This window comes from Fundulus heteroclitus, chromosome 2 (genome assembly GCF_011125445.2).
Source record: "Fundulus heteroclitus isolate FHET01 chromosome 2, MU-UCD_Fhet_4.1, whole genome shotgun sequence".
Taxonomy (NCBI): domain Eukaryota; kingdom Metazoa; phylum Chordata; class Actinopteri; order Cyprinodontiformes; family Fundulidae; genus Fundulus; species Fundulus heteroclitus.
In genome coordinates, this window is record NC_046362.1 from 28,980,750 (window position 1) to 29,004,645 (window position 23,896).

The following is a 23,896-nucleotide window of genomic DNA, read 5'->3' on the forward strand; positions in this document are numbered from 1 at the left end:
TAAAAATGAGTTACAGAAATAAATGTATCAGTTAAACATGTCTCTATGACAGTAACAACAAACCATGCAATTTTGAACAAAACTGTTTAAGACTCCTTTTCTTTATATACATACACACATATACACACACACACACACACATACATATATATATATATATATTATATATATATATATATATATATATACATATATATATATATCTATATATATATATATATATATATATATATATATATATATATATATATATATATATCTATATATATATATATATAGAGAGAGAGAGAGAGAGAGAGAGAGAGAGAGAGAGAGAGAGAGAGAGAGAGAGAGCTCAGTTGGTGACTAAAAAAAGGTCTCCATCCCTCAGTAAAGATGCAGTCAGGTTATTGTGGCGAATCAAACGCATTGACTGATCCTTTTGTTGCTCAGCGCCTCTGTTAGTTTGCTTTGCATGATTTGTTTGGTTGAATACAGCGGCAGCTCCAGGGTGGAGAAACACGTGTGTGTCGCAGGATAATACTGGTCCTGGGAGAGATCCTGGAAGTGTTTAACTTTGATTTTCATCTTTATCGTATCCAAGCCAAGAACAGGAACCCGTTCAAATCCAGTGACAAACCCTGAGGGAGATAAAAGAGAATATCAATAGATGTCTGTTTAATATCAGTGTCAAAACTAGGAATGAAGCTGCCTTTATAGAAATGTTTTAATATCAACTTCAAATATTTCCTCACTCTCCACAGACAAAGGCGCAGTGAAACGGAATATTTGTTTATTTGGCCATCAGCAAAGTGATCTAAAGTATTAGAGTAATGTTGTGGGGTGGATTTCTGTGTCTGTTGACATGCTGTAATTCAGCTTTAACTAAATAACCAGCAATTTGACGATAGGAGACTTGTTCTCATTTTTGGTTTTTAACCAACTGAACAACAATATAAATAACTTCAGCAGCCTACCTCAAAGTTAGCAGGCAGTGTATCTTTAAGGAAACAAGTTTACTCAAGATAGAAAGTATAAATACAACCAGAGTTGCCTCTCAGTGAAAAACTGCAACAGATGTATTTTAGGACATATTAGACACCTTATGGAAGTGATGCTGTAACATATTTGGCCACTGGGTGGCAGCGTTCATCCATTTAATGGACTGGAAAAAAACATTCAGATTTTTACTGGTCTGAACAAATAGAATAGCACTGAAAAACTAGTTTATTTATGTAACTCATTTAAAACAGTAAAACTCATACATTAACATTCATCCCACACAGTGATACATTTCAAGTAGCAATTTATTTTAATTTATTAATTTCAATTTGGACAGTAGGGTCAGTTGGTAGCACTATTGCCTTTGCAGCATGGCGTATAAATCTCAGCCAGAGGTCTTTCTGCATGGAGTTTCCATGTTCTCCCTGTGCATGCATGGGTTCTCTCCGGTACTCCAGCTTCCTCCTTCAGTCTAACAACATGACTGTCAGGTTAATTGGTCTATCTAAATTGCCCTTTTCCTGTGCGTTTCTATTTTGTCATGTAATGGACTGGCAACCTGTCCAGGATATACCCCATTTCTCGCTCAGGGGTGGCACCAGCCCCCCCGAGACCCTGCATGGAAAAGTGGGTATAGACATTGAATGGATGGATATTTTCATTTTGAGGATTATGGCTTACAGCCAATAAAACTCCAACAATCAGAATCTCAAAAAAAACTGTTGACCATCACATAAGACAAATGAAAAGGAGTTAGGCAAATAAACAAAATATATTCTAAAGGGAGAACTGAACGAAACCCCTTTGACCTTGACTTGAGGAGACCAGATAAGGTATACTGGGGTGTCTGACATTTTGCTTTGTGGTAGGGGACATTATTGTGCTGCATGCTGCCACAGCCATCAGGGAATACAGTTTCATAATGGTTTTTAATTCAGGCACCAACTCAATCTCTCTTATGAGTGTTTAAAGGGGTTATTTATATAGCTCAAACATTCCCTTCACGTTTAATTTGGTCATGTTTAGGGTTTATATGAAAACACTAAAAAACAATGTTTTTTTGTAGCTATAGATGCAACTGAAGAGAAAGAAATGCAATTGGATGAAAATATTGATGCCAAGGATTCATCTTAGGTTTTTGTCGGAATTTATGCTGAGTCCAATAATGTGTTTTCTGTTCTATTTCTGTCTTATAGTTGCAGCAAATACAAAGCCGTTTGTTCAGGTAAATTCGTTTTTATGATTCCTCTTTTCTAAATTGTGCTAGACAACATCTACTTTCATACTCACACAGAAATGTTTTCTTCTGATTCTCTGTTAGCTCGTCAAAAACCTCCCAAAACATCTGTATGATGGGGTGGTCGGCATTGTACTCGCCCTCATAAACTGTGTTCTAAAAACAAGACAAACACCTGGTGTCAGCAGTAATTCACACAGCTCAAAATACATAGAGCCATAGATGGTACCTGTTTCAGCTTTTCCCAGTCGTGGAAATCCTTTCCCACAAGGATTTCTTGCAGTTCCTTTGGCCTGAAAAGTCTCACCAAATCCCGGTCGCACACTTGGAAGAAACCTCGCCTGAACTCTGCAAACGCAATCTCCACAGAGGCGTTGAAGGCGTGGTTCACAAAGGCATCCACAAACTCTTGCCTGTTTAGGTGATAAAAAATGTGACTGAGCAACATGGTTCAGACATTATGTCAGAGCAGAAACTGCGCTGCTTAGTTTCAGCCTAATGCTGAACCCAACTCTCTGACGTTTCCTTTAAATTTGAATAAAATCTAATTGTGGTGCACCTCAAGGAGCTAGTCTGGGCTCACAGACTTTTCTGATTTACTAAACTAGAACTCCAGACTTTATGTTACATATCTATTTTTTTTTCTTTGCGGATGATGCGCAGAAGCTTACAAACCTAACTTGGTGTTAACTTAGCAATAACACTAAATCCCAAAAGCATAAAGGCATAAAGTAAAAGCCGAGATGAAAAGGGAAGGTCTTATCTCACATTTAACCACGTTTAATATATGCAATAATAGGCGAGGGTCATCTATGGTCATGAAATAATGATAATGACAGAAGGAACAAGGTTCTGAATAAAAGTGTCCAAAATGGGTATCCCCTAAAGGGGGTTTCAGCTTTAGAGACAAAGTGAGGAACTCTGTTGTACAGGAGGAAAGCAGTGTTGGTGGTGTAGACATCTCTTTAGTAGGTCTCCTGGTTGACTCCCTTCAATCATATAATTTCTGCCCAGCTTGGGATAACTCAGAATGAGCTGGAGCGGTATTTTGCTTGGGTTTTACTTCTATAAGTGTCTATCCAGTGACCCAATCTCAGATAATAAGAAGATGGTGGGATTAAAAAAATGTCAAAGAGAATATGACAGGCACTGGGCATTTTAGTACCAATTAAGTGATTCCTGAAGTTTTTATGGGATAATTATTAATTTAATAGATGGACAATAATAATAAAAAAATACATAAAGAAATTCTGTTAACATCCAACTCCTATTCTGTTCTATGCATTACTCTTCAGAGGATTTCATATACATTTCATTTCCAGCTAGAAGATCTTTATGCATTGGCACCGGAGTGTTAGACTGTGTTACTTTTGACCGTATTTCTAAACTCAACCAAACTAAAAGAGAACCAGTTGTATATTTGTGAAAGACTCATAGCAAACTCCTAAAAGATGAAGATATTTTCCTACTTGTTTTCACTAGTCAGTTGCTTTTCTGGATTTTCAGGATCAAGGGCCACCTCAGTTTCGTCCCAGGGCATCTTGAAACAGAGGAAATTGAGGTAATTACTTGTCTCTATGTTAATAGCAAAAAAACTTGTTAGACATCAATTATCTGTAATGAGTTGTGAAAAGTTTCTGACTACAATACCCACTGAAAAATACATGTACTCCAGGTCTTCATCTGTATATTCATCCAGGATGCACTGCATACTCCTTAAAATAAACATGATAAGGATCATTTTTGAACTTTTAATAATTTCTATTTAAACTCTATTTATAAATTCTACGTACTTGCCAACGATTGGGCTGAATTCTTTCAAATCGTCCAGGGAGGGTCTCATGCCGAGCAGCTTTTTGAACAGCACCAGCGGGAAGGGCAGGTAAACGATCATGTGGTTGTACAAAGCCAGTCCACACAGAACCCCAAACAGGTAGAAACGCTCGTCCTCGTGTGAAGCCTGATGTCGGTGGTTTAGATCGTTAAAAAACCTTTTAAAGATTAATCCAGTCTTTCTAAAAAAAAACTAACAAGACTTACTTTGGAGGAGAACCATGCCAGTGTTTGGGAATCATTGAACATGAACATCTCAGATTCAGCAGACAGCAACTCATGAAAGACTTCATGAAAAAAGTCTTTTTTGTAGACATTGTCAATTTCATAGTTCTCGTCAAAAAACACCTGCAATACGAAAAAAGCATCGATAAGATTCCATCTTAAATTCTATGGAAGTAGCTAAACAATAGTTCACATATGTTTAATAAATCTTCAGTCTAGCTAAGCTTACCACAAGTTCCCTCTTGTAGTCTCTCGGATCGATAGCAGCCAGCTGTTTGAATGTGCCCTTTAACACTGATGCTCGGTTAAGGTTCAGTAGCAAGAACGGAGAGTTAGGGTAACACCATCCAAAGTCCGCAAACATGTCCATAAGAAACTGATCAAAAATAGACAACTGAAACTCCTCCTGTAAAAAAAAAAAAAAGACCCAAAAAAGTACACAAGCTTAGGGCACATAGAGCAGGTTTGGTAAACACGGAACAAAAAAAAGTTGCTAAACCATTTTCCAATTTAGTCTTCCAGTGCACATAGATACTCTGACATGTACATTTCTACATACACTAACAAGCATACACAGACCCGTTCAATAAATTACATTATAAAATGTTTTTTAAAAATCATATCTTTAAAACTTTTTGAAATTAACACAGACAACAAACAGAACAACAAGGCCACATTAAATAGCATCTCCGACTACCTGTTCATACATTTACATATATAAATAGAAACACTCAGTCCTATTACACTTGACAGTGAAGTAGCATGGACCCATCTCTAAAGCAAAAGGAAATATTCACGTTCCTAAAACATTAGTTTGCCCTTTTTCTTCTTCGCCATCTGGCATCCCTTTTTGTACAATACTTGTTAGTCTTTTACCTACATACTTAAAGAAAGGGGTCCAAATCTTAAAAAAAAATAAAAAAATGACCACCCCACATTTGGATCTATGTGTTAGGGAATTCCATTGGTAATAAATGAAAAGTCACTTTATGCCAACCTTTAATTGTAGGTGGTGCATTATTATAGATATAATAGATTTTTCTATTATATCTATGATATAATAGCAAATCTTAGGATACTGAGCCACCTTCTTTGATGAGACCCTTTAATATGACGACTGGGTAGGTCAAGAAGTAAAATCTGAGGATTCGCATCAAGCTGGACATTAACAACAGCTCTATCGTAATAACAGTCTAAACGCAACATTTTACCCCCCGGTAAAATCGGGGACATTTCCAGGGACAGCTTTAGCCGGGGACAGGTGGTCCAAAACAGGGATAGTCCCCAGAAATCGGGGATGTCTGGTCACCCTAAACAAGACAGTCTTGTGCATCCGGAAAAATCTCTGACCCTAGCTTTAACTTCAAAATTTCAGTTTTTGCTAATGTCTATTTGTACACCTTTTAACTTCTCAGGGAATGCTTGCCTGGTACACTTACATTGCTCTGTAAACTGATTACTATAAGTCTTTTTTTAAGTTAAATATTTAAATCTTATCAGATACTGAGGACTATTTGCACGCTTTTAGCTTCTCAGAGGTGTTGTTGGTGCATTTAACTATTTGAACATCAAGTCTTTGATTAGTGTCTGTGTGTTCTGTGTGAATTCTGAGCCGGCGTCTCACTAAAAGTGTCATTATGGTTACATGATGACCATAAACTTAAAATAAAAGACTTGATGTAGTTTTCAAGACAAACTGGGATCTCCCAATTTGAAAGTATAAATTGTATCATATTCTAATGACAAGCACTGTGTTGCTGTGTTTAAAGAGACAAATGAATGCAATTACCCGGGTGAGATCTGTATTTGTGTCAAAAACCAGTTTCTTTGCTTGTAGATCCATCACAATCGGGAAGTTGCACAGTACAAGTGGCTCAGCACGCACGTACTAAAAGTGAAAAAAGCACAAGATGATCTCAGAGATTCTAGTTTTCCAATGTGTGACAAACAACAACAGGGCTGTTTCATTTCTGTATTAAATGTCACAAAAAAAATCTTACCCTGCGCATTGATTTTAAACGCCATATTTGCACTTCATCAAACAGAAAGTCCTGGTTGATTAACAAATAAAAATAACTTTCTGGTAGTCTTCGAGACTCTGAAACCCTGCTGTTAACCTGTGAAGACAACATAAAAATACCTTGAAAATCATTTATGTACTAAAAGACAGAAACCCTAGATAGGGTTCCTGTTTTGGATTTTTGATACCTACATTGTACATGTACTGAAGGACTTGAAGCAGGTTTCTGACACCAGAACTGCGAGGAGCGTTCTCTTCGGACAAAATCTCAGAGAGTGCTTGCTTCCACACGCTCACATATCTCTCCATGCTGGATGGCGACAGCGACGACCACCACTCTCCTAAAAATGATCACATGGAAGTTTACCGCTGTAAGTCCCAGCTTTAATAAATTGCCAAAAGCATTTCATATAAGCTGGGTAACAGTACCTAAAACCTCAAGGCTTTTCCTCGACAGGCCTGTTACAGCAGCGGCAACCATCTCAGCGAGCTGGCTGTCATTCTGCTTTCTGTATTTCTGGATGACATGAAGAAGCTCATTGAGGAGCAGAAATATCCTCAGACACTCCACTCCGACTGGGTTCTTATGAAGGAGGGGGAGCAAATGCAGAACCGCAGCTTCCACCTGAGAGTTAGAGACCAAAACACCGTGGGGTTAGAATGTAGACGTGTCTAGTCACTGGTTACCGTAATGCACACGGCAGGGCTTCAGTCAAATCATTTTCCAGACTCAAAAATCCAAAGTTCTCCATCCATTTTTGAAATCTAGATGGATGGATGAAAAAATTATGGACGAATGAATAAAAATATTAATGGATGAATAAATGATGGATGGATGGAATACTATGGAGGATTTGATGGATAAAAAATTATTGATGAATGAATGAATGAAAAAACAAATGATGCCTCCACAGTGTTTGGATTTATGGATGAAACATTATGAATGAATGGATGAATGAAAAATTAAGGCTGGCTGGATGGATAAAACAATTATTGATGGGTGGATGGAGGGATGGATGGATGGAACAATAAGTGACGCTTCCACAGTGGTTCATGTATGGATGTATTAATGGATGGATGAAAAATTATGGCTGGCTGGATGGATGAAAAATTATGGATGGATGAATAGTTTAAAAATTATGGATGGATGAAAAATTAAGGCTGGATGGAATACTATTAATGGTTTGATGGTTGAAAAATTATGGATGGATGGATGGATGGATGGATGGATGGATGGATGGATGGATGGATGGATGGATGGATGGATGGATGGATGGATGGATGGAAAATTATGGAGTGATGGATGGATTAAAAATTAAGGCTGGCTGAATGGATGGATGAAAATTTTTGGATGGATGTCTGGATGGAATCTTATTGATGGTTTGATGGATGAAAAATTATGGATGGATGAATGGTTGAAAAATTATGGATGGATGGATGGATGGATGGATGGATGGATGGATGGATGGATGGATGGATAGATGGATGGATGGATGGATGGATTGATGGATGGATGGTTGAAAAATTATGGAGGGATGGATGGATGAAAAATTATGTATGATGGATGGATCGAAAACTGTTGATGGTTTGATGGATGGATTCATAGATGAAAAAGTATTGATGAATGGATGGATGGAAAAACAATTGATGCTTCCACAGTGGTTGATGGATGGATGGATGTATTAATGGATGGATGGAGGGTGATGTACAGTAAATCACTAAAAAACAGATGCATATAAAATGGACAGGAACAATAACAAACCTCTTCCCAAACATCTTCCGTCTTCACCAGTTTTTTAAAATACCGTCGAGCCAGTTTTAGGTTCAGACCATGGTACTTTGGCGAGGTCTGGAAATGTTTATCTCTGCTGAGAAGAAGAAATAAGTCCATAATATATATGGTCCTTTGTTTCTAGACTGGACTAGAAGGCAACTCCATATCTGGACAACATTTAAAACATCAAACAAACCAAAAAGTAACCATTGATTTACTGAAGATCAATAGACATAATGTGATCTTTAATTAAGTTATGTCTATTTAAATTATAGTAAGAATATCATTTAATGGAATTAATATATTCCAGCTTTTAAAGTAAAAAAAAATGTCAACAGTCATATCTTTACCTTTGTACAAGGAAGCTTTTATTCAGACAGGATGCCGATGAAAAAGTTCTGCGGATTTCCCTGAGAAGAAAAATCAATATTTTTGATCTTTTCACTTAGAAAAAAAGCATGCAGTCTAAAATTTTAAAACAAATAAAACAGCCAGTAATAGCATGCTATTTAACAGTCTCCTTATGGTGTATGCTCACTGTTTTATCTTTTTCCACGACTTTTCGTCACATTTGGAGGTCCAGTTATCAACCATGACCCCTAGATCGTGCTGAGTTGCTTCGATGACTCTGTTAGCATCTAAATTTTTCTTCAGGTCCTGTAAATGGGGTAAAAAAAGGGAGTTAACATCCCCATGACTGATCCTCCTGCAGGGTAGCCTATCTGCTCGGTATTCATCGCTGGTGGTACCTCGTCAGAAGAACAGGTAGCAAATGAACAGTTTTCTCCAGCAAAGATGGTCCCAATTTTGGGATGAGTTGAGTCTGAAACTGTTAAGATAAAAAAGATCAATTATTTTCTAAATTAAATCTGCAAAAACTGTTTGCAGTTTTATTATCATAAAGATACGGTTACCGTGAGGTAGAAGAACAGGCAGCGGCACAGACGGATTGCTTTCTCTTCTGTTCCCCAGCTGACCTTGCTCTCCACAACCAAAGGCGTAGACCTTACGGCTTTCCGTCAAAACTAATGTGTGATATCTAGGTTGAAAGCAAATATAAGCTTTATAAACAATACGCTGGTAAATTTATTTTTATAGTTCTTTTAAAAGAGCCTAACATAAGTTTTTTTCCATTTATGACTTAAAGTATAAAGAACAGCATCATGCTGCAGAGCTTTTCCCCCTTCCAGTGCCAATGAACAATAAGAGTATGGCATAATGAAAAACTAACCTGTTTAAATAAATGTAATACTAAATCTGCTTAGGAGAGACATCGGATATCCAGGCAAATTTAGACCAAAAACTTATTAATAGCTACAAGTGTGTCTAGGTGCAAGTTAGGCAGATATTAAGGATGTATGTATATCTTTGAGTCTGAAAAATAATGTTGAACTTGTGTGGGTTAGAGAAATAAATTCAAAATATTGCACCGTCTTTTCAAAAAGTTAATAATAATGAATGTTGAACCAATATTCCAATGAGGAAACCTTGGGGCAGGGTTTAAAAAAAACCTCATAAAAAGTCCAAAATAAATGTACATGTAGTGAACTTCTAATTAAAGTTTTATTCTTAACGTTCCGGTTAAGCAAGACAACCTTTTTTTTTTCTTTAAAGTGTTGAGAGTACAAAGGGCTGCTCCTTACCTTCCGCATGCAATCCTGATAACTTTCACCCCCCAAAGTTCAGCAACAAGTCGAGGGTGGAGTTCATTTTGCGAGGAGTTGTGTCCAAGCTGTCCATACTGACCAGAGCCGAATGTGAACACCGCCCCGTGCTGAAAAACCCACCAAACAACACATCTTCAAGCAACCTCACTTCACAATGCTTTATCTGGTCGTGTCATTTTAAGTTAAACACTTTTAACAAACATTATGACGAGCAGAAAGAAAAACTTTAGATTTTTTTGTAACTCCAAAGAGATTTTAGCCTCTTTCTACTCAATAGTGAACAGAGAATGACAAACTGTAGCCCTCCCTTTTTTTTCCTGTAGCATTCAATCAGCATCTTGTTATTTTGAGAGATTGTCTTTTAGGAAATACTTTTAACACAGCAATTCTCAAAAATCATTGAAACACTGTGTGCACAATTATTAGGCAAGTCTTATTTTTGAGGATTATTTGTCTTAGTCACCAAATACAGAGCCCTTGGTTAATCTAAAGTGTTAATTCATTCAAACAGGAATGTTTAAGACAGTAAAAGTGAGGTTTTGGTTTTCCTCAGGAAACTATTTGTATATGCACATTTATTCGGAAACAAGTATAGTGCAAAATTATATAAAACTAAATGGAAAACACAAATTGGGTTTTATTGAGAATTATAAACAAACAACTAAAAACTTTCCAATAAACATTTCTGACATAAAAAAAAAAATCAATGATCAATATAGCCATTCCTGCAGTCGGTTTCTTGATCTGTTGATGATCAACCACGGCCACCCAGACACTGTTCAGGGAGGTAGATTGTTTTCCTTCACTGTAAATAAATTGCTGTACTGTGAAATCACTGCTGCACTTTATCCTGTAATTTTATCCTGCAATTTACTTTATTCTGAAATCTACTGCAGTTCACTGAAATTTTCAAGCTGTATGCAAACTATATTTTGTTCTGTACGTGCTCTGTGCATACAAAATGACAAATAAAGTTGTCTAAGTCTCTAAGTCTAAGTCTAAATCTCCTGTTCAAGGACTGCCCACAATTTCTCCGTTGGGTTCTGGTCTGGTGAGGAAGGGGCTCGTGTCATCAATTTTTCATCTGTGACACCAAAGCTGGCTAGCCACGCAGATGATGCATGTCAAGGAGCATAAAAATCATCGTTTTTTTGAAAGATGCAGACTTCTTCATTTACCACTGCATGAAGTGATCTTCTAAAAAAAAAATGCAAGTAGGTATTGGGTACCCAACCTGCTTATCTTTAATGATACCAGCCCATACCAGCACCCCACCTCCACCTTGCTGGAGTCGAAGTGGAGCTCTATGTTCGTTATTGATCCAGCCACAGACCCATCCATCTGGTCCTTCAAGAGTCACTCTCACTCCATTAGTCCTTTGAAGAATCTGTCTTCAGATAGTTCTTGGCCGGGTTTCAGCCTTCGTTACCTCGGCCAAGTCTCTCAGCGCTGAACGCCTTGTAGATACTTCAGGTACGTTGCAGTTATGTAAGACGACAGAAGAGGAAGATAATGGGGTCCTGGACGCTTCACCCTTGATTCTTCTCTAATATTTGGCAATTTGTGTCTTTCTTTTCTCAACACGTTTCTTGCAACCCTGTTGACTATTTGCAACAAAATGTTTGATGGTTCTGTGATCAAGGCCCAATATCTTAGCAATTTCTGAGAGATTTTTGATTTTTTTTTTTTTTACTTTTCAGAGCCAGTTAAATCTGGCAAATAAGAAGTTGCCTAATAATTATCCACACATTGATATGGGGCGTTGACCTCCTTAGGCCAAACCCTGCCTCATTACATAGATACACACCACCTGCTATGCTAAACCCATTTAGCATTCAAGTTCATCCAGCTGGGAGACAGGAAAAAGCCTAAAAATAAAGATAGGGTCAAATACTCACTTGCCTAATAATTGTTCACATAGTGTAGTGACGCAATTTTGAGTTTTCCTTAATTTGTCGGTATACTTCTGTTTCTCTAAAAACAGAAGTAAAAGTGGTAGGATGCTTTGATTTTGCTGTCTAACCTTAGTCAAAATGGCCGTGTGGTCCTTTCCACAGCAAATGTCACACGTTTTCTTCAGATTCAAACTGCTGACACAAGTGGGCGAATATATGTCTGAAGAAACAAATGTCAGATTTATTATTTGAGTTATGTGAAGTCAGACATTTGAATATGTGATAAAATAATTTCCAACGGCACCTTTTGTGTCTCCCAGTCCGAGCTGTCCGCAGTTGTTTCTGCCCCAGCCGAACACGCCTCCAGACACGGAGAGGGCGAAGCTCTGGTCTCCTCCTGCTGAGATCCGGACCACGGGAACGGACCACAGGGATCTGACATGTTGAGGAGATCTGGCTCCTGAACTTCTCTTCCCCAGACCCAGCTGACCCCTGGAGTCAAGGCCCCATGTGTACACCTGACACTCTGAGGGAAGATCACCAAGATGGACCATTAAACACCAAGACTCTCCCTTTGCTGATGCCTGAAACTGTTCAAGTATCGTCTTAAATCGTTCAACTTGTCATCTTGAGTGTCTTAAAGTTACATCAAGATTATGGAGCTAAATCATAGGCCAAACTGCTATATAACCAATTTAAACTGAAATGCAACTTTCAACATATGTCGGTTGTCAAATTAATGTGTTTTATATGTTAAAATAATAAACTTTTACTATAAACTATGTTTTAAAGTTACCAAAACCCATTCTGCAGAGTGAAGTTTTAAAGACAGCTTCGGTTGTAAGCTTAGTAATAACTACTTTTAGCAATGTGATGAATATAACAGGGATAAGAAGAAAATATTGCAGTGGTGTGTCATTTGCCATCCAGAATGCAGCAATTTTAAAAACCTTTTGTCAGGGCAACTGAATGCTGGCTCCCACAAGCAACCTGTACCACTGGTATGCTAGAGAAAGCAACCAAAATCCTGCAAGAAAATTAAGAACAAAAGTTTTAAATGAACAAATGGTAGGATGAGCTAAAGCTACTTGTCTACCAGCATAGTAACATTTTCCTGTTTCCTCACCTGGGCGTGTACGGAGTGTCAGTCGTGTCCACACAGAAAACTGAGCCTCTCTCAGACAGCAGCGTTACAACATCATCTTCACAGCTCACGGCCTCAATCTTCTCCTTACATTTCACAAACTCTGCAAAGAAGACACAGGCATGGTTCATGTGTGTTGGGTTAACGCAGAGGTTCTAAAATGTTTTCTGTCGCTCTCCCGTTTGAAGAAAGAAACATTTTCAGCACCCTCCATCCCAACAAAATGGGTCAAAAATGATACTTTCATATAATTTTATTTTCTGTTTTAATGCATGAAAGCTGTCGTTCTGAAGATTACCCAGAATCCCTTTTAAAATTTGTAACATATGTATAGGTTCATTTATAACATGTAATAATGTTTTTTATCAACTAGAGTGATTCAACATTGTCACACTTTTTAAACTATGTAATATTAACAACAATATAGATGGCTTTTAGCATCTGCATTAGCATTTGTGCTTTTTTACAAATTCATTAATATTATTTATCATACTACTGACCGCAGGTACAGACCAAACAGCAGGGGGTGCTGTTGTCTAATTTTGAATGATTTTGAAGGTTTTGGGACAAAAAAAGGCAAGGCTATGTGAGACGCACTGGGTTAACGTGACAATCAGCTAATTGCTACCATCAAATTGATGTGTCAGCTCAGCAAAAAGAGCCCCTGTAATTGCTGCAGGTGCTTGACAAAAAAACAACAACAAAAAAAACAAAACAAGAAAACAAATGAAAACACAATGCTGAGTTTTTTATCTTACTTTTTTACTGCTGGTTTTTACATGGCAAGTTTAATTTCTGCTGACTGACATCGGCGCCCGCATCTCCCACCAGGACACTAACTACAGGCTCCCCATTTCAGCTGAACAGTATCTGTCTCAGGTTAGTGGGCATCTCAATGTTAACATTTATCAGTGATCTAAAGTGAAAATATATTTCTTGTCGGAAAACTCCCCACTACGTCACAAAGCGGTCTCTCTGATTGGTTGACAGCCTGCATCCAGCTGCAAAAGTCTCTAGCTTCGGCCACCCTGGAGGCCCTTAACGCGCGTCAAACCAAATATGCAGCACAAAACACGCTGAAAGCTTTAAAACACGCAGCGCAAGACATGTGGGACACACCGTAGAACCTCTCGATGCGCCCCGAGGCGCGTCCACCGTATACTTTGCGTGTAAACCCGATGCCCTTGATGCTCAAAGGGTGTTTGGTCTGGATGCAGCACTAGGTGTTGTTTGTCCTTTGTGTCTCTTGCCCAGTGACTATTTAAATAATTCTATATTTATATGTCTGGTTGGAGTTGTGAATTTGAATGGATGGTCATGGGCACCCCTGGCCCACCCCTTGGTTGCGCCACTGATGATACATTTTGAGCCTGAATGGAGTAGGCGGTATCGTATCAAAACAAATAAGTGCACACATTAGTTGTTCCTTTTTTTTTTTTTTTTAAAGAACAACTTTGAAGGTGGAGCTTCTGCTCTATTATCAGTCCATACTAAAATGGCACGTTTCAAGTAAATCGAGAGAACTCTCTAATCTTAAAATTCATGCCACTGCGGTGAAAACAGGCGGTCAAGAAGTTATAAATGACAACAAAACAGAACAATGTCCGGTTATTATAAGCACGTTTACACACTAAAGCCAAACAGATACTCACTCTGTTTCCCTCTGACTCTGTTTCCATCTTTGCTCTCATGAGTGCGCAAAACGAACGCGTTCCCGTTGCTTTTAACGAAGGCCAGCACGCTGCGACCTGCCGACAGGTCCGCAACGTTGTAGCCGACATTTAAATGATGGACTCCTTCATCTGCGCTGCTGGAGTCTCCTTTCAGCCAGAAACCACGCTGGCAGTCCTCTCCCCACGCAAACATCGTCTCTGTGAGCCTCGCCGGGACCAACAGCTGATGTTTTGTTTTGCTGCTCAGCTGTGAGCCAGAAACGAAACCTACGAAGAGAGCGGAGAAACAAAACTTTGACGCTGCTGCAGACAAAGAGGGCGGAGCGAATCAGCTGTTTGGATCAACAGTTCTGCTGTAGGTAGGTAAATTGAAAACGAAACCATAACAAAGACAAATTTGGCCTCTGTTATGGTTTCTTTTCACTTATTTCCGAAATCGAAACGTCTACAGTAATTTACGAGTTAAATTTACTGGGGAGATTGGGGTGAGTTGTGCCAGTTTTTACTTAAAGGGAATTTAAAGCGAGGCCAGTAATGCTTTCTAGTAAAATATGTACATAGAATTTAAGATTTAGTGCATCCATGGGAACAATCACTCCAAATATGAAATATTAACAAACATAGCTTTCCAAAGTTGTGCCTTTGGAGAAAATTCTGGGGTAAATAGTGCCATTGATTGTTAAAGTAAAATGTGGATATTTCAATCCCAGAAACTGTGATTCAATATAAAAGGGTAGACAGATTCAGTCCAAAGTGACTAATTTAGGGTTTATTTAAATTTACATTACAACATCAGCAGCCAATTTTTCTACAAGCGTGTTGTGCCACAAGAGCTCCTCAAAGGTCCGTTTTCTTAATGTTTTAAATTCTTTTGTTTGCCATTTAAATTATTCAGTTGTGGCCTCTATATAGTGGAACAGCAATGCTTCGGTCTGACTTTCTCATTATTTCAGTCCCCCGTTTTATCTATGTTCTGAGGTTCATCTGAGAACAACTCGTTTTGGTGCCGTCTCTTTAAATTAAAAGGAGGCCCTGACACCACGCCTTCGCCCTCCTCCAGGTCATGTAGCCCAAATGGGCAGAAGAACCAACCTTGTCACTTGATGATTGCAATGGTCATGATGGTCTATTTTTGGTCTAAATTAAGAATTTTACATAGTTTTAGTCAGAAAACGTAAGAATACAGTGTACAATTACAATAAAATAATATATTTAAAATATTTACAAGTGGGGGTGAGTTGTTCCACTGGCTCATCCCCCCCCCCCTACTATTTTGGAACAAATACATTATCCAGCATTTTTGCACTAACATTATGCTAGTTAAACAAGTACTTAACTGTTCAAACACACCAATCAAAATGATTAAAATTTAACTAAGAAAGGTAAAAAAAAAAAAAAATTCTCAATTGTACTAACCTCTCATGATATGAGGCGCTGTTCTTTGCAGGATGAGTGAAACAGCTAACTCCTCAAAAATGTGTGGTCATATGACTAATTTCTTTTATGGTTATCTGGAAACAAGGTGTGGCACAACTTACTCACTTGCACAAATCACCCCACTTTCTCCTAATTAACATCCTTTGTGCAATAAACTTGCCCGTTTTACACGTTATCCGGCCAAATACTATCCTGAAAAAATTAAGCATGGATAAACTACAAAGTCAAAATTTGAGGCCCCATAAAGGCAGAAACTAGGCAGGAAAACTGACTCCAGATGGGATCAAGCAAAACTCAACCTATGATGCCTGATGGGTTTGTGGATGTATTTGTCACTCAACAAGATCCCACACTGTGAACCCATTAGTAGAAAGAAGTCCATGTAGGGCTCATGTTGCCTGGGAATTTCATGTCCTTCTTATAATGTAGTTCCCAAGTTGGTGTTGGGACCCCACATAGGGTCCCAAGTCAATTTGGGGTCTTGAGATCTTCAGAAATCAAACAAAATACAAAAACTGAAGGTCCGCATGTATGCTGCTGAAAATGATCAAATAGATAAATTATTTTTGCAGATTAAACCATTTATTGTTTGTTGATGCCATTTCTAGTGACATTAAAGCCCTATTTGATTGACCAACCAGTGATGCACTGGTAACCAAACTTATCCAAGAGTTTGGTTCATAAGTCTATAATTTTGGATTACAGTGGAAGAGTCTTCTGTTATCTTGTTCTAGACAATTTCCATGGTGGAGTCAAAGGTAAACATTTCAAGGAACCTTCACTTTTGGAATCATTATGAATATGAAGTGTGTTGAAAAGCGATATAGAAACAGCTAATAAAAAATAGTTATCAATAAAGAGGAGGACATTTCTCTGAAGATAATTCCCTGGTATTAGTCAATTGTATTGATTCCAAATTTAAAGATACCCAGCCCACTTTGCTTCTGGTGTCTGTAGGGTTTGGTGATAGGCTGAAAATGAAGGCAACTAACCATGGGTTAAAAAACAACCCATGGTTAGTTGCTCGTGTATGTTTCGTACAGGATAACTTAGGGTAAAAATGTAATCCTTATGAGCCCAAAAGATACAGTGTACTTTGAACAAATGTTCTTAAAACCTATCAAAAACCTAGTTATGGGGTGGCTAATTCTTGCCACTGTGGTTTGCATTTCATAATCAACGGTGGCGTTGGCAAAACCCATATGGGGCCCACATGCTCAGCTCACATCAGCGTTTATTTATGGAGCACTTTTAAACACAACAGGCATTGATTGAAGCACTGAACAAGCAACAGGAAATGGTTAATAATTGCAAACAAATCTCAAACAAAAAAGTATGTGGATTAAAGAATACAATTCATTGTCCATTCCCCACTTTTTCCTGCAGGGGCTGATGTCCTCTCCAGCGGTCATTGAGTGAGAAGCAGGGTACACCATCTGTGGATATGTTGCTAGTCCATCACAAGGCAAGACAGAGACACACAGGACAAACAGCCATACACACACACACAGAAAACAATAATGGAAAATTAAAAATACATTGTGGAAGTGCAGATAAAACTATATTAAAAGCCAACTAGAATAAAAAAGATTTAAAACCTTAAGGGGGATGGCCCATATGTAACAGCAGGGTGTTCCAGTGTTTAGGGTCAGCTGCCCCAAAGAGTTGGTCAGCTTTGGTCTTTAGTCTGGTTTAAATAACTTAAATGTTTGATATATTTAAGTTATTATTTGAAATATATAAATATTTAAATATTCATGTGCGATGCTGTTAGAAGTTCAAATTAATGCTTTATATTATGTTGCTACATAAGGTTTCTATCTTGAGCCGAGGCTATAGAAAGTAAATAAGACCGGACATACACGCCTTTTCACAGATTTCAGTAATGCACATTTACTCCAGATGATTTAAAAAAAAGAAGATATATGGTATGCTTCTTACATGCACATGTCCGCTGTGAATGTCTTGTCATGTCACCTGCCATTTTGTTTCTAGACAACAGTCATGGTGTGTAAGGTAAATATTCATGTAGATCCTTCTCTTCAGGAATAAAGGTGAAAAAGAAATATGTTGGGGAAATTATAAAAGCCTCCAAATAAACATCTTTTACTAACAAAGTTAAGTAGATTTCCTTCAAAATATTTTGCCTGTGTTACCAAATCAATGGATTCCATCCATCCATTCATCCATTTTCTATATCCGATTATCAGTGCATGGTCACTGGAAGCTGGTGCCTATTTTCAGCGGTCATTGGGCGAGAGGCAGGGTACACCAATTACAGGACCAATTAAAAAACAGTCATGTTTTTCTGACTGTGGGAGGAAGCCAGAGTACCCAGAGAGAATCCGTGTATCAGCAGGGAGAACATGCAAATTTCATGCAAAAAGAGGGGATCCAGACATAAGAATCATTAATCAGGACTATAAAATGGTCGGCTCATATCTCAAAACACTTTGATGGATGCATGATGCACAAATGCCCTCATTAAAACCAGAAAAATATATTCTCTTCTGCAGCAGTGTAAGCTGGTTATCTATGCAAGTCTAAAAGCAGAACTTCCTCTTGCAAAATGCAAGAGGAAGTTACATATTACATATTACATATTATTTAACCAAAATAAGATGTAATGATGCAGATCAACCACTGGGTGGAAGCAGAGTCCCTAAAACGACCAGTGGCTCTTTTAGAAGAGATCTTGCAATCAAAGTAAAAATACAAAACAAAGCATTAGTTAATTTTAATGGGAACCTCAAAAGAGGGAAGATTTGATCTAAAATCTTTTAGCAAATGTCTGGCTGATGTCTAAAAGAGACGAGTTTGGTGTGAAAACACAGACCTAAAAAGATGGAATCTAGTTGTTGTGGAAATTTTACGTTAAAGAAAGGTTGATCAGTCGAGAGCCTAATGCTGGACTGATCATCATCAGTCAGGAAAGGCTTTGAGCTGAACTTGTGCAAACAAACACAACAGGGGCGAAGAGACGTGAAGCTCATAATTCATCTTCTCTCCTACTTTCTGCTCAGCTCCTCTTAGGGCGAGGAAACAAATCAACAGGAGATGGATTTGGAGAAGTCACAAAGAGCAGCTGCGTGGGTAGGCTGAGTGCTTAAAAGTGTCGCCCCCCCCTTTTTTTAGAGCATCTAAATGCACACTGACCTCTTTGACCTTTGCAGCACATCAGCCAAGCTGCACGAGTGACCTCACCCCCCCCCACCTCACCAAAAAAAGCTGCAAACCATCTTTTCTTCCTCTTTCTAATTGTAAACCTCTTTATTCACAGCTCTTCTCAGATAACAAGGTCAATTTGTAAAAGGAACGCGCACGACTAATCAGCAGTGCACTCTGCAAAAATAAACAAACAAACATGTAAATGGGTAAATAAGCATGAAAATACACGAATGTACATGAATATCCAACTATTATGACTGATGCTACTATTTCATTTTCTGACTTTAAAAAGCTTGACTTGACTTCTGGGTAAAAATTAATAAGAAAGTCAGTAGAACACCAATTACTTTTTTCCAAAGGGCATTGATATGATACCCTGTCCTGGCAGCCGGCGTGGATGCAGCTTTGTGGCTAGAAAAAATGTGAGTGGGGGCAGTGTGAGAACATTTTTTACGCACTTTACTAGTGAAATAAGGACTCTATGTAAAGTGAGTACATTTTTCTGGTCCTCACTTTGTTTCTGGGCAAGGGGTTAGGTTTAGAACTAAGGTGTCTATTAGGTTTAGGTTAGGGTTAGGGTTAGGGATGGTCGTGTGTGTGTGTATTTGGTCATCGATCAGGAGAATAGGCCGTGCTGAGCTGTACCAGGACCAAAAACAACTACCTTTCCTACAAATTGTGTTTCATTTCTCTTCCTTTCCAAAGCTGGTTTTCATGTATTTTTTTTATCCGCTTTTTATTTCCCCACTAATATTTGGCTAAACGTCTCTTATGCTGTAGATAGATAGATAGATAGATAGATAGATAGATAGATAGATAGATAGATAGATAGATAGATAGATAGATAGATAGATAGATAGATAGATAGCACCATGTTTGACTCTTGCTACAGTGCTCTTGTGTTCGAAAGCCTCGTCATGATTCTTGTGAACGTGCTTTTTATCAATGTGACCAAAAAGCGTAATATTTGTGTTGTAGATGAGCCATTTTACTCGTCCACATTGGCGGCTACAGACTAGCTTGGGGGTGGTCATTTGGAGCAGGTGTGTCTTTCATCGTTGGCTATCTAAGCTGAATGTTCCTTCACATCTTAACCATTTTCCATTTTAACAGTTTGGGTTGTCTTTCACACCTTGGCAAAATGGCGATGAACTTTTAATCTTTTCAAAAAGATCTTTCAACTAATCATCTTCACATCTGCAGATTCGAAATGGCTCTAAAACACTAAACACTAAAAAGCAGAATTTACAATTCTGCTTTTTAGCTCTCAATCACCTTGGAATTCCCCAGTTTTGTGAAAATTGGTCAATCCAATGAGTCCTTTAAATAAATATACATTTTATGATGACAAACAGACACTAACAGCTGTGTTCAGTCATTATTACTATCTATAAGTTTGTTAAGATAAAATGCTTTCCAGAACCTCAGCCCCAAAGGTTAAAAGATTTAGCTGAATATCGTGTATATTTTTTACTTTGTATGTATTTTGACCTTGTGTAGGTCAGACTTTACCTGACTCCGCCAGATAGATTTGCTCCGCATATCCATCTGGAAACCTTCCGTTGAAGTAATTTTGGGAAGGGGCGAAAATACTGGTTAGCTGATTGGCCTATGTTGGTGATAGACGGGCCAAATAAACCAATCAGATTCGTCGTCGCTCGTAACAGAGCGACGACGAAAACACAACCACAAGCCAAGCTACTCTTGCTGCTGCAAGTAAAGGCTCGTTAGCTCAGCAAAGAAATACTCTGTAATTCCGATAAAACTTGCTCGATAGCCACGCTAACGCTAGTTTCATCGGCTGAAGCCGCCATGTTCTTTAGACTGAACTGACGCGCTTCCCGTTGCGTCACACCTCAACCCGCCTCAAAGCCAACGCTGATTGGACGTTCGTTTGGTGAACGGCTCCAAATTTTCTTTAACGGAGAGTATCCAGACTGATCTGCGAGTGAAACCTTGAAACCTCGCGAGATCAGGATGGTCTCACGAGGCTAGGTCAGACTGTGACAAATTAAAAATGTGTGCACCAAATTCTTGTTTTTAAAAAGTCCTTGTTCATTGCACAACCATTTACCAAAATATTGAAACAAATAATTCGGGGCCCCAAATGTACTTTTAGTCTGAATTGCAATCTGAATGTTTCGCTTCTGCTAAGTAGGTAGCTAGCTAGTTTAAGATAGCTAGATTAAGCTAGCTGATTCCATGGTTCTTTAGCCGCAAAATGTTTCAGTTTCTGTGGGAAAGTTTAAAAAAAGATTTATTTATTTATTTTGTTGATTGCAAAGATTCGGTGAATCTTAGTGAATCTTTAGTGTTGGGCCAGCCATGTTTATGATGGCAAACATTTAGTGACAAAACATGCATCTGTTGAACCAATACAAGCCGGATGGAAATTAGATTTTGAAGTTTGAAAAAATATCCTAGATAACATTTTAAAAATGTATAAAGAATTAAAAACACAAATAAAGAGAACTGAGAAATCAAACATTTGATAGTGAAAGTCAAAGATTTAAGCTTCAGATAAAATATTAAAGGGACAGGAAAATGGTTTAGCTTCAGCTTCTTAGAAGAGAGAATCGGGTAAAAAAAAATTTTAAATAAAGTGTTAAAATAGTTAAAATTAACCTTATGTTTAAAACTTCTGAGATGAGACGTTTCTTTCCATTACTACTATAAGGGCCCCAGTGTAGTTCTCCAAGCAGAACATTAAGATCCAGAGTGTAATGGGACTACTGAAAGTGGACAAAACCATAGTTACAGGCTTATCAGGCTTCAAAGGGCCTCATCGGCACGAGGATGAAGTAGAGATTAAATGCTAAACACACACACAAAGAGCAGAAAGAGAGATGAGAGATGTAGGCCTCGTCCGACAGCTGAGATATAGCACTAGAGCACTGGGGAGTTTCAGGGGATTTCCACGGAGGGAATTGGACACATTGTCTGATTTACACTAACACTTTGGCTAAACTTACGATAAAAGCTCACTAAAAGGAAAAAAAAAGTGAAAAAAAATATGCACCCATTTGTCTTTATTTTTGAGTTTACAGTTTTTTCTTTACACAAGAACAATAATGCTAAAACATTATGAACGCTATAAATTAATTTAATGAATGTAAGTTCTGTTAATGGTTCACGCTCCTAATAAACATTCTCCGTTAGACAGAGAACAAAAAAAACATTAAGAACGCAGTGACTTTTGACCTGAAAAATTAAACCGTTGGTGATCAAGGACGGATGAGGAGTTAAAAAAGGGCAGCTAGAGATAGTGAGGCTGAGAAAAAAACACATTAATATTTTATCTTTTTTTTTTCACTGAGAGCAGAGCCAAGGAATGCGATGAGGAATCTGGGGAGAGATAAGGAAGAGAGGAAAGTGGATGGTACTGTACTGTACTGTGTGAGTTTGGGATTGTGCAACTGTTTGAGTTTGCTCAGGTCTCGTTTGTTAAATGTTTCGTGATTCTGGCTTTTTTTTTTTTTGTTTAAAGTAAAAACAAAATGCCAGTTTGGTTGGAAATATTAAAGAAATTATACAAAAACATCTTTTGTAAAATACAGCTCTGTAAAAAACTTATTTCCCCCTTTGAATTTTTCTTTGGTCTAGTTTTTTTCATCACACTTGAGTAACTATATTGTAAATTTCAGATCATCAAACACATTTTAATAATCTAATCAAACCTGGTCCTATGTGATCAAATAATTGCCCCCTTTTTACTGATGAACTAGCCACATTTTTAAGGAAAGCTAAGTACAATTTCATTACTCACCCCCAGGCCTGATTACTACCAGTGTCATGATTTGGGTTTTTGTTAATGTTTTTGGATTGATTGACAGTTTCCTGCCATTCTCTGCTTCACTCTCCTCAGCCACTGCTAATTGGTTCCACCTGCTGCTGCTAATTGGCCCAAGTCTTGGCACCTGTGGCCACTCCTATTTATACCTGCCCCCCACCCCACAGTCATTCCCTGCCAGAACGTCTTGTTTGCTATGCCTGTATACTGCTCCCAGTTCTCATGTGCTCAGCCTGCCACACCCTGGCTTTTCTATAAGTGAGCTGTGCTCACTATGAAAGGATTCCCAGTGCCTGTGTGCTTGTCAAGTCTGCCCACTCGGTTGAGCCATCAACCTGAATATTCTGGTCAAGTCTGGACTGTTCTCTTATACCCTGTCAGCCATCTCCTGCCTGTTATCTACTGCATTTTTTTCAATACACCTTTTAAAACATACTGCGTTTTGGCTTGAATGTTAGGTAACAACCAGACCTCTGAAATCACTTAAATGGAACTTGCCGCCAACACAAAGTAGGCTGAAAATGATCCAAACACTATACATCCAACGCTGATCCAAAGAAATCCAAGAATCAATTAAAATCAAAGTAATTGAGATCTATGACTGCATAGCAGCAAGTCCACCTCTGAAAGGCTAAAAAGGTTTTGAAGTGCCTGGACTTAAATGTACTGTTCATCTTGAAAAACCTATCTATGCTTCTAAAATAAAACATTTTTGCAATGAAGAATGGGCCAGAATTCCTCTACCGCTACATAATGTCGCCATTGACAGTTTTGGCAAATTCTTGATGGCACTTAGCAGTCATTAGGTTGAGTTTGGATATCGTTTCCTCCCATTAAATGAAATCGTCATTTGAAAGTGTCATTTTTGCATTTTTCACTGATCTAAGAAAATTTAATGTAACAAAAAAAGCAATAAAAATCTGTCACATCACAGTATTGGGGGAAAACTAGGGAGAGACTGGCTAATATGTTCTCAAGATTTTGAAAATGATTATTTAGTTTGGCTTCTAATTGTCAAAAAAAATCATGAAAATTGTTATTTCCAGTCTGTG

General features: G+C 38.1%; 1 protein-coding gene across 1 annotated transcript; it reads right to left on the reverse strand.

Annotated features, from left to right (window-relative positions):
• Positions 1-338: 338 nt before the first annotated feature.
• On the reverse strand, positions 339-22,848 carry LOC105929600 (probable E3 ubiquitin-protein ligase HERC4). Its single transcript, XM_036152179.1, has 24 exons — positions 22,821-22,848; positions 14,429-14,716; positions 12,759-12,879; positions 12,583-12,659; positions 11,937-12,158; positions 11,761-11,852; positions 9,714-9,844; positions 8,985-9,109; positions 8,820-8,899; positions 8,609-8,727; positions 8,421-8,480; positions 8,059-8,161; positions 6,726-6,921; positions 6,489-6,637; positions 6,277-6,393; positions 6,066-6,164; positions 4,506-4,682; positions 4,259-4,399; positions 4,012-4,178; positions 3,873-3,933; positions 3,688-3,758; positions 2,448-2,631; positions 2,272-2,374; positions 339-620 (listed from the first exon to the last, which is right to left on the reverse strand). Exons 1-24 carry the CDS (start codon positions 22,846-22,848, stop codon positions 400-402), a joined length of 3,132 nt encoding a protein of 1,043 aa, XP_036008072.1. The 3' UTR covers positions 339-399.
• Between the last annotated feature and the right edge of the window lie 1,048 nt (positions 22,849-23,896).

What these genes read in the sequence shown, in the direction of transcription:
- LOC105929600 (XM_036152179.1), bottom strand. Translation starts at nt 22,848, where the DNA reads ATGACACTGGTAGTAATCAGGCCTGGGG. An exon ending in TCCTTCAGTACATGTACAAT is followed by an intron (nt 6,394 to 6,488) that starts GTAGGTATCAAA and finishes TTGTCTTCACAG; the next exon opens with GTTAACAGCAGGGTTTCAGA. An exon ending in CAAATACAGATCTCACCCGG is followed by an intron (nt 4,683 to 6,065) that starts GTAATTGCATTC and finishes TTTTTTTTACAG; the next exon opens with GAGGAGTTTCAGTTGTCTAT.